Source organism: Triticum urartu, chromosome 5A (assembly GCF_056163025.1).
Source record: "Triticum urartu cultivar PI428250 chromosome 5A, HENAU_Tu73, whole genome shotgun sequence".
Taxonomy (NCBI): Eukaryota; Viridiplantae; Streptophyta; class Magnoliopsida; order Poales; family Poaceae; genus Triticum; species Triticum urartu.
The window spans coordinates 603,578,317-603,588,021 of NC_141877.1; the positions used below are offsets into that span (position 1 = coordinate 603,578,317).

General features: G+C 46.6%; 1 protein-coding gene and 1 long non-coding RNA gene across 2 annotated transcripts; both read left to right on the forward strand.

The window, feature by feature from the left end:
* Positions 1–3,003: 3,003 nt before the first annotated feature.
* Positions 3,004–5,053, forward strand: LOC125507445 (uncharacterized). Its single transcript, XM_087524618.1, has 4 exons — positions 3,004–3,645; positions 4,156–4,278; positions 4,885–4,982; positions 5,044–5,053. Exons 1-4 carry the CDS (start codon positions 3,115–3,117, stop codon positions 5,051–5,053), a joined length of 762 nt encoding a protein of 253 aa, XP_087380744.1. The 5' UTR covers positions 3,004–3,114.
* A 1,439-nt stretch (positions 5,054–6,492) lies between these two features.
* Positions 6,493–8,924, forward strand: LOC147973258 (uncharacterized). The gene is made up of 4 exons (XR_015603629.1): positions 6,493–6,773; positions 6,862–6,997; positions 7,083–8,451; positions 8,560–8,924. It is a non-coding gene; the product is annotated as an uncharacterized LOC147973258 (long non-coding RNA).
* The last annotated feature ends 781 nt before the right edge of the window (positions 8,925–9,705 follow it).

A 9,705-nucleotide genomic window follows, 5' to 3' on the forward strand; every position in this document is an offset into this window, starting at 1 on the left:
CTCCTCGGCTACTGGCCGAGGAGGTGGAAGCCGATGGTCGGTCAACAAAGTTTTGTACAATGCGGATCCGAGCATTAATGACGTAAAGTACTTGGATACATAGAGTCATTACACATAATTTGTGATTTTACTATGGATATTGATCCTTAATTCGGCCACCCGTGCCCGCATTAAGGCTCGGGGGCTACTGGGTTTCGGGCTTATTATTTACAAATATTAAAGGGGCACATCGATCCCCTGATCTGGTGTTGCCACCCGACCAGTGTCTCAGGGGGCTACTGCATTGCTTGTCCAATGCAGAAAATTTTATGTGCAATATAGTTTCCGAGGAGATTTTGATCCTCAGGTTGGTCGGCTGCACCCAACCTGAGTCTCGAGGACTGAGCACGCCACTTTTAGTGTCCCGAAGTATTCTGCCGAGTTAGGACTTGATTCTCAGGCCGATTTTGCAAATCAACCTGAGTCTCAGCGGCTACCGGGATCAGCGATCTTACGTCATCCTTCATGTGCATCTCGGGTTTTAGACCGATACACACCTTGAGGGCTACTGGCTATATATCTCGGCAGAGAATAAATTGTACCAATAAAAAATATTGACAAAAAATCGGCCCATAGTCGGGGTCGCGCACCACCTCGGAAGCAGTCCGGCATAAAGCTCGGGCGCTAGTGGCTGGCTCCATAGAGGGCATTTCCGGCATTAAGCTCGGCTAAACTCCTTCAACTTTTTTGAACCAAGGTGATATGACACCTCGGATATAGTACGGCATTGGAGCCTGGACACAGTCCGGCGTTGGAGCTCGGATATATTTCAGCGTTGGAGCTCGGATATATAGTCCGGCGTTGGAGCTCGGGTACATAGTCCGGCGTTGGAGCTCGGATACATTCCGGCGCTAGAGCTGGGAAGCGGCCCGGCGTTGGTGCTCGGCTGCAAAAGATACCTCGAATGCAGTCCGGCGTTGGAGCTCGGACGCAAGAGGACCCTGCCTCCCGGGAACAACTTCAAACCCGAGGTGTGGCATAAAAATAAACAAGGCATTGATAAAGGCCGGAAACTTAAAGGGTCTCCTCGGATACCCGACGTGTGAACTCGTCGAATGCATTTCGGCGATCCTCAAGATCGAAGATAAAGAAGATTTGTTGAATCAGTTTTCAAGACCGGCAACCGAAGATGAAGAACAGTTCGGAAGAATCGAGGAGCGTCCCTAACTTGAAGACCGGTTCAGGGGGCTACTGACGGTGTCCTGGACTAGGGGGTACTCACCACGTCGTCTCCCGATCTATTAGATTGGGCCGAGGACCCCCGTGGCCGTATACTCATGGGCCAGTTCGGACGGCTACCGCATACAAGGAAGATTCCACAAGACTTGGCGATCAAGACAAGGACTTCTCCCCACCGGCATATTCGGCTAGGACTCTTGTTATCCTAGGCCTCCGGTGCATTATATAAACCGAGGCCAGGCTAGTCGATAGAGGGACAATAGATACAACAATCATACCATAGGCTAGCTTCTAGGGTTTAGCCTCCTTGATCTCGTGGTAGATCTACTCTTGTACTACCCATATCATCAATATTAATCAAGTAGGAGTAGGGTATTACCTCCATCGAGAGGGCCCAAACCTGGGTAAAAACATCGTGTCCCTTGTCTCCTGTTACCATCCGGCCTTGACACACAGTTCGGGACCCCCTACCCGAGATCCGCCGGTTTTGACACCGACACTCCTCCTTGCTCCTTTATATACGGGGGCAGGGGGGCACCCTAGACAACACAAGTTGATCATTGATCTTTTTAGCCGTGTGTGGTGCCCCCCTCCACCACAATCCACCTCGGTCATATCGTAGCGGTGCTTAGGCAAAGCCCTGCGTCGGTAACTTCATCAACACTGTCTCCACGCCGTCGTGCTGACGAAACTCTTCCCCGAAGCTCTACTGGATCGTGAGTTCGCGAGACGTCACCGAGCTGAACGTGTGCTGAACGCGAAGGTGTCGTACGTTCGGTACTGAGGATCGGTCGATCGTGAAGACGTACGACTACATCAACCGCGTTGTCGTAACGCTTCCGCTTACGGTCTACGAGGGTACGTAGACTACACTCTCCCCTCTCGTTGCGATGCATCACCATGATCTTGCGTGTGCGTAGGATTTTTTTTGAAATTACTACGTTACACAACACCCATGGCCTCGCCAGTGACCCCTGCCCGTACTACTACTGGTACGGCCACTAAATGCTGCTGCTGCTGCTGCTCGCCGCTGCCGGTGTGTGCTGTTGCTGATGCTGCTCTCCGCCGTTGGTGCGTGCTGCTGTTGCTATTGCTACTCCTCCCCGTTGCGTGCTGCTGCTGCTGTTCACCGCCGCCGGTGCTTGTTGCTGCTGCTTGCCGCCGGTGCATGCTGCTCCTCCCCGCCGTGTGATGATACTGCTATTGATTGCCGCCGCTCCTCCCCGATGCGTGTTGTTACTGCTGCTGCTTGCCGCCGCTCCTCCCCGTTGCGTGCTGCTACTACTGCTGCTTGCCGCCGCCGATGCATGTTGCTGCCGCTCGCCGTCGGCGTGGTCACCATGGTTGCCACTCGCCGTGGAGGTGCATAGCAAATGTTCGACGAAATATATGAGTCAAATCTAAGTTTACTCCGTTATATGTAGGGGATCGGCTAGGTCTGGCCAAAACTTAGTGGAGTACATATACTCCACTAAGGTTTACTCTATTTTTTATGACATGGGTTACAAATGCCCTAACGATGTAATCAACACTTAAACTGAATTTACAGAAAAACACAGGGATTCTAGTCATTTATGGCTATATTTTTTTGACTGAGCGATAACAAACACACCCTTCTGTTCTCTTGATCAGACGGCTACGGTGGGGCCTCCTCGCATCGCAGCCGCTTCCGGGCATGTGGACGGTCGAGATAAAATGCGACGACCATCCCGTAACCGTAACCGCTCCAGCTGTCCAAGGAAAATCTTAACCAACCGCTCCCCCAGAATTCACCAAGCCGCCCGTTTCTTCCCTCCCTCGCCCCTCCTCGTTTTGAAATTCTCCTCACCATTCGCTTGCGTGCTCGAGTTCTCCTCGCCCATCGAGCTCCGTCCACGAGAGGATCGCGCGCCGGAGATGAAGATACGGGAGCTGGATGACGGTTCGGAGGAGCTCGAGGGGTGGGAGGCCGTCGAAGCGGAGCCGCGGTCGGGGGAGGCCGACGAGAGCTGGGAGAAGGTGGAGGGGGCGGGGCGTGGCCGCAGCGGCAGCGGCGAGGCGGATCCCTGGGCGCGGGAGGAGGGAGGGGTCAGCCGCGTCGACGGCGGCGAGGTGGAGCCCTGCGGTTGGGAGTGGGTGTGGGAGGAGGTGGGGGGCAGCTGCGCCAGCGGCGAGCAGGACGGGGTGATAGGCGTCAGCGGCGAGCCGGGCGGGGTGAGGGGCGCCGATGAGATGCCCCTGGCGCTCCCCTCCGAGCGGGAGGAGGAGAGGGGCGTCGGCGGCGAGGTGGTCGCGGTCCCTGACGGGCACCATGAGGCGGGTGGCGAGGTCGTCAAGCGTGCGTTCGTGGAGGTATTCGCCAGGGCGCTCTTCTATCCGACGGTGATGCTCAACTACGGCCGCAGTTTAATCGAGACCGAGTTTAATTGGTGGGATCGCATCGACAAGGTCAGTTCACTTCTGAATTCTTCTTCTTCTTCTTCTTCTTCATTCACGGGGAGAATTTTCCGAGAGAATAGCAAGGGAAGGTACCGGATCATAAAACTGAACTTTTCTGTCTTCGGAACTGAAGCAGTGAGCACGGTAGATTCTCTGTACCTTCGCGGAAATCGTCACTGCTACTAATTACACTAGTAATTACATCGAGATGGCTACGGTTAATTTCGTTCGAACTTATCTGGGTCCAAGACATTGAGCAGTACCTTGCCAAATGCATTCATCACCTGGACATGCTCAGTTAATTCACTTTGGTTTGTTGAATATATGCATTGCTATTACTGTATCTTCACCATCCGCCATTCATCCTACAGTTGTATGGGTGTTGCTGTTTGAGCTTTGAGGTTGCCTTAAATCAAAGCCGGGCCAAAAGGCCTATTCTCTATAAAAAAAATTAGGAATACTGAATGTTGTTCATCTGTATACATTGGACTAATTTCCTCTAATTCTGTATGGATCCAGGATATTTGGATAGGGGCAGTTCCTTTTCCCAGTCATGTGCCACGGTTGAAGGAACTAGGAATAACTGGGGTCGTCACATTGACCGAGCCGTTCGAAACTCTGGTTCCAAAATGTGCATATGAGGTGACCATTTTTGAACTCTCATCTATAGCACTATATTTGCCTTGTGTATAGTACAGGTTCCTTCAAGTGTGAGAATACATATTCCCGTACTGTGCATCTTCTGTAATGTGTTGGATTTAGTTACTGGGAGAAGTCCATCTCTTCTAGAATACTGAAAAGAAAATTTGATAATGATAGTATCACGTTACCTTAGAAGATTAGTCGGTACGTAATTTTGATTGATCCACTGTCCTACAAGCCATGTTTCTCTGAAGATGAAATCAAATTACTCAGAACAGCGGAGTATGAAGCAAGTCACTTTTTTCATAGCAGCGATCTTTTTAAATTACTACACTCATCATTGTTAGAACACGAAATGGACTTCTGAAAGTATTCAAGTCATGTGCACATAGAAGATCAGGTAGGTAGTGTCTGAAACTGAAAGAAAAATGGTGTTTGTGGTGAATTAAGTAGTTTCAACAAGAAAGTAAGGTTGTTATACAGTGCTGTAGACACTAGGCTATGAATATGCCAGTCATACAAATGGACCTTGCATGTTGACATGAGATTTGGCTCATCGATTGCCAGGTTGTATTCAGTTCTCTTATCGCTCTGAAATATTTTCAGCTTCATGGAATGGATCACCTCGAGATTCCCACTACAGATTACGTCTATGCTCCTTCAAAAGAAAAAATCGACAAAGCATTGGATTTCATCCACAGTAAGTATGCTAAGGCTTTACCATGGTTATGCATCATTGTACAAACTTGCATGGAACTTAAGCAGCCAGAGTTGATATATATCCTTTTTTTTCTTCTTCAGAAAATGCAACAGAAGGTGGTAGTACTTTGGTCCACTGCAAGGCAGGAAGGGCACGAAGCGCTACCATAGTTCTATGCTATTTGGTATGACAATGTGCCCTGAATTAGTTGTGCATTAGATTTCTTGTTTCCTTTCTACACATGTCATATTATTACCTCTGTAATTGCAGATTAAGTACAAGAAGATGACTCCCGAAGCAGCTTTGGCTCGTGCGAAGTCCGTAAGAACTCGAGTGAAATTGGCAGCAGCTCAATGGCAGGCACGTAACCCGACTTCTTTTGCAATTGCAGTACTAGATGAATGATACTTCCTCTGTTCTGATATAAATGGCGTTTTTGACCAGTGCATATATGATCTTTTAGTCAGCCATGTTTTACTTAAATCGTAACAAGAATCTCCCTCGTATGTAGCTAGAGGGGGCTTCACCTTTTTTCTTCTTGGGATGTGCACACAACACTCAACACTCAACTCTGGAGTTGTACTTTATAAACTTGACTTTGTTACTCTGAAGCAATGCTACAGTTCATTATCTCTGAGATCAACTATACCGCTGCTCCCACCAATCAGCACATGGCCTCCATCACACATTCACAAATCAGCACATTCACTAGAAATAGAGAAGTGAAAAGATCATTGAGGTTGCCGTTCTTTACTGATTATTGGAGGTTTAGTTCAGTAAAGAGAGTTGATAGGTAAATAATGATCATAGTGCCCAGAAAACTTTCTAAAAGTGGAACTCAATATATAATACAGTACTACTAGATATACACTTGGAACATGGAAATACTTGAGGTTCCTATTGCTGAAGGTGCTAGTTCTTCATCAAGGCTTGCCCCTGCCACATTGAGAAGAATTAGATTACACCTGCAAATATTTGTCAAGCCATTTATTTACCTTTTAGGGGTAGAGATTAACATCATTGACCAACCAAACTGGGCAAGCACCAAGGTCAAGGTCTTCTGCTAACTACAGTAAAGACATAGCACATCAAAGCTTCAGCTGAGTTTATGTCAAATCACGGGACAACTCCCAGATCAAAGTCAAGCATTAGTATTTTCCTCACTTGGAAGTGAATTCGAGCAATCCAAGTTCACCACCAGTTTAATCACTGAAACGACTGAGTCTGTCCTCCCAAGGTCCAACAGTTCCATTCCAACAAATTCATTTGATAGAAAATATCCAACGACTATTTATAACAGATTTTAGATCGAAAAAATAAGTCTGAATGCTTGCATTGCTAGTCGCAGTCTTCCAAGTATTTGGAGAAAATATTTTTATCAAGAGTGTCAATATATGAAAGCAAAGGGAATATTGTTATTGTCATATTCCGGTCTTTTCAAAATTATGTCGATGCTTATTTCTTATCTGATGTACTTTCTCATTTCTTCATTGCTCAGGCTGTCAAGGAGTTTAACTCAAGTCTGGTGGATGTTGGTGAGGATGTTAGTCAGGATGTTGATGACGATGGCATCGACACGCTGCAGGGCGCTTGAAGATTACCTAACTGCAGAACATTCTTCTGAATCGGCCTGATTTGCAGATCCACGTGCATTTTTTCATATTGCAGATCAACAAGTGTGAATAATTCAGCATTAGTTTCCGCAGCCCGCGGAAAGTCCTTAGGAGGACTGGAGGAGAGGTTGATATGATTCGGCACGAATGGTTCCCATTCACCACGGCTTCTGAACATAGTTGTAATGTCTGCCACCTGTCCACCATTCTGCTTTGTTCTAATCACTTGGTAAATGGTTACTGACAGTCAATGTGCTCTATGTGGATCAGGTTTTGCTGTTTGGAACATCATATGGAAGTTAGTAGCCTAGCAGTGTTGGATGCTGTTGGTTTCGTTAATGAAATCGGAGGGAGCCCCCCTCTTTTATTAAAAAAAAGGAAGTTAGTTGCCTTCAGTAGTGATCAGGTTTTGGTTCGTTTAATTCGCCATTCTGCTTTGTTCTAATCACTTGGGAAATGGTTACTGACAATTAATGCGCTCCGGGGATCAGGTTTTGCTGTTTGAGACATCATATTGAAGTTCGTTGCCTTCAGTGGAGATCAGGTGTTGTTTCATTTAATTCGCCATTCTGTTTGTTCTAATCACTTGGGAAATGGTTACTGACAATTAATGTGCCCTGTGGGGATCAGTTTTTTGCTGTTTGAGACATCATACTGAAGTTCGTTGTCTTTAGTGGAGATCAGGTTTTGTTTCGCTTAATGCGCCATTCTGCTTTGTTCTGATCACTTGGTAAATGGTTACTGACAGCTTTGTGGAGACCAGGTTTGCTGTTTGAAACATAATGTTGAAGTTTGTTGCCTGAGATGGAGGTCAGGTTTTGTTCCGTTTAATATGATCTGGTTTTTAGGGAATTGTTTAATGTGCTCTGTTAGGTAACAACCGATAGGTAGGAAAATCTAGAAGGAGCGTGACTCGAACAATGTTAGTACAGAATAAACCAAATGGTCGACATAATGTGCTGCTAATTAGTGCAAAGGAACACACAATAGGTGCCTTTTTTTGGAGTGTAATAAGATAGTCACACATTAACAACATCAAGTTCTTTATGGTAACACATAAATTGTACCAACAGTATGCCTTCTTATTTTTTTTCTTTCTGGTGTAGTGCCTCCAAATCTAAATTCATTTGGGTGTACACAAGTTTAAAAGTTACTGTACATAGGCTAAGCCAGAATTAACCAAGGGTCAAAACCTCGTTAAAAATGAACATCTCTTGTACTCCCTCCGTGTTAGATACATTCGTATCTAGACAAAATATGGATCGGCATAGTAATAAATAACGAATTATACTATTCTGTAACATGTGTGGCTATATAACCAGCTAACAGAAAAGTTCATAGGCTGACAACCGCTAACCCTTTTAATTCAGAAGAGTACTTAAACCATAGTTAGAGTCAGTCAATAGTAGCAGTGGCGGAGCTTGATGAAGATTGTTGAGGGGCTAATCAGAGTTGAGGGGTCGAAGAAGATAAATTATGCATGAACTCTGAGAAATCTTTGATATTCAAGCCTAATAGTTAAGGATACATTTGAGAATTTTTCTGGAGTAGGGAGGTAATGGCCCTCTTTGGTCCCCATGAAGCTCCACCACTGCCCGTAGGTCCAGTCCAACTCCAGCGACTAGCTAGGGCTCTCATCTGCCTGCAGTACTCTGTCCAGTCCTTGCTAATCCCCACTTCACCACTAACCAGAATTTTAGTATGAACTCAAATAATTTTTTTTGTAGTTTCCTTCAGTTCCTTCTGCCCGCTTAGGTAGTGGTGAGCGCTCTTCGTGGCGTCCACGACGGGGCGCTCATCTATACCTCTCTCGCTCCACCAGCTGGTCGGGTGTGCGCCGCACTCGCCGTGTTGGACCTGGTAAGTTGTGAAACTACTTTAGCATTCAGTGCTATATTAATCTTTATTTTTTTTTGCGAGTACAGTGCTATATTAATCATGTAAATTGGCTGGAAATTTGTGTCGCAGGTGATGGTGCAGCTACTTGTTGTTGCAGCTTCGTGCTTCTTGACCGTCTCAGACATTGTGGGGCGCTCCCTAGGCCAGTGCCACGTTGCACGTACCTGTGGTGTACCTGTAAGAACCTACCGAATCAAAGATACAAATAACTTAGGACTCTCATCAATGTAGCTGATGCCAGATTATGCCTACACTTGAGAATTTTTCTAAAGTAAGGGGGCAATGGCCTCCTTTTGCCCCCATGAAGCTTCGCCACTGAATAGTAGTGTTGTTGTGTAATCAGACACAACACACTCAGGATCTGTTTGACGTTTTAGATGCAACAAACATCACCACAACTGCTTTTACTTGGTACAAAGTGAGTTGTTTCTTATTCCGTTGACCACAACGTTCCAGCCCGCAAGACGTATGGTATGATGAGAGGCAGCTAATCATGACAAACTCCTACTAAGCAACAGAGGTGTCTGACTACCTCCGTCCTAAATTACTTGTCTGAGATTTATCTAGATACGGATGTATCTTTTTTTTAAACATCAGTACAGGCACATGAGCTTATATACACGCGCATACACTTACCTCTATGAATGCACACACGCACACCCTATTCATATAAACACCTCCGAAAGACTGTGTATCTAACACTATGAAAACGGACGTGGGCGTGCACGAGACGATAACAATCAGGTGGTCGTTCTGTTCTATCGCTAAAATATAGTGTTCGCCAGGTATCACGGTCCATATAAAAATGCTTTCGCCCACCAAAAGATATACTTTTGCAAAGAACAATCACGAAAAACGGACGTTGCTATCAAACACATATACTGTACTCGGTACAACTTATCTGCCATGACATCGCAATAAACAAATCCACCTCAATCTAGCCCTGGGATCTAAAAAAAGAAGAAGTAAAAATCTAGCCGATCTTGGGAACTTCGGCGACGAGCTTATGGGCGTCGGAGAAGAGGGCCACGCGCTTGGGGTCGAACCCTGCCGGCGGCGGGCCGGTCCAGTCGAAATCGTAGAAGTGGACGGAGACTCCTGGCCTTTCGTGCGCGATCGTGAATGCTGCGTCCATGTACCAGCTTCCAACCAGTTCCGGCCACGACGACTTGTCGCCATGGTCAGGCGGCTGTGCAACCTCCTCCTCTCCTCCCA

What these genes read in the sequence shown, in the direction of transcription:
- LOC125507445 (XM_087524618.1), top strand. Translation starts at nt 3,115, where the DNA reads ATGAAGATACGGGAGCTGGATGACGGTTCGGAGGAGCTCGAGGGGTGG. An exon ending in GGTGGGATCGCATCGACAAG is followed by an intron (nt 3,646 to 4,155) that starts GTCAGTTCACTT and finishes GTATGGATCCAG; the next exon opens with GATATTTGGATAGGGGCAGT. An exon ending in TTCCAAAATGTGCATATGAG is followed by an intron (nt 4,279 to 4,884) that starts GTGACCATTTTT and finishes AAATATTTTCAG; the next exon opens with CTTCATGGAATGGATCACCT.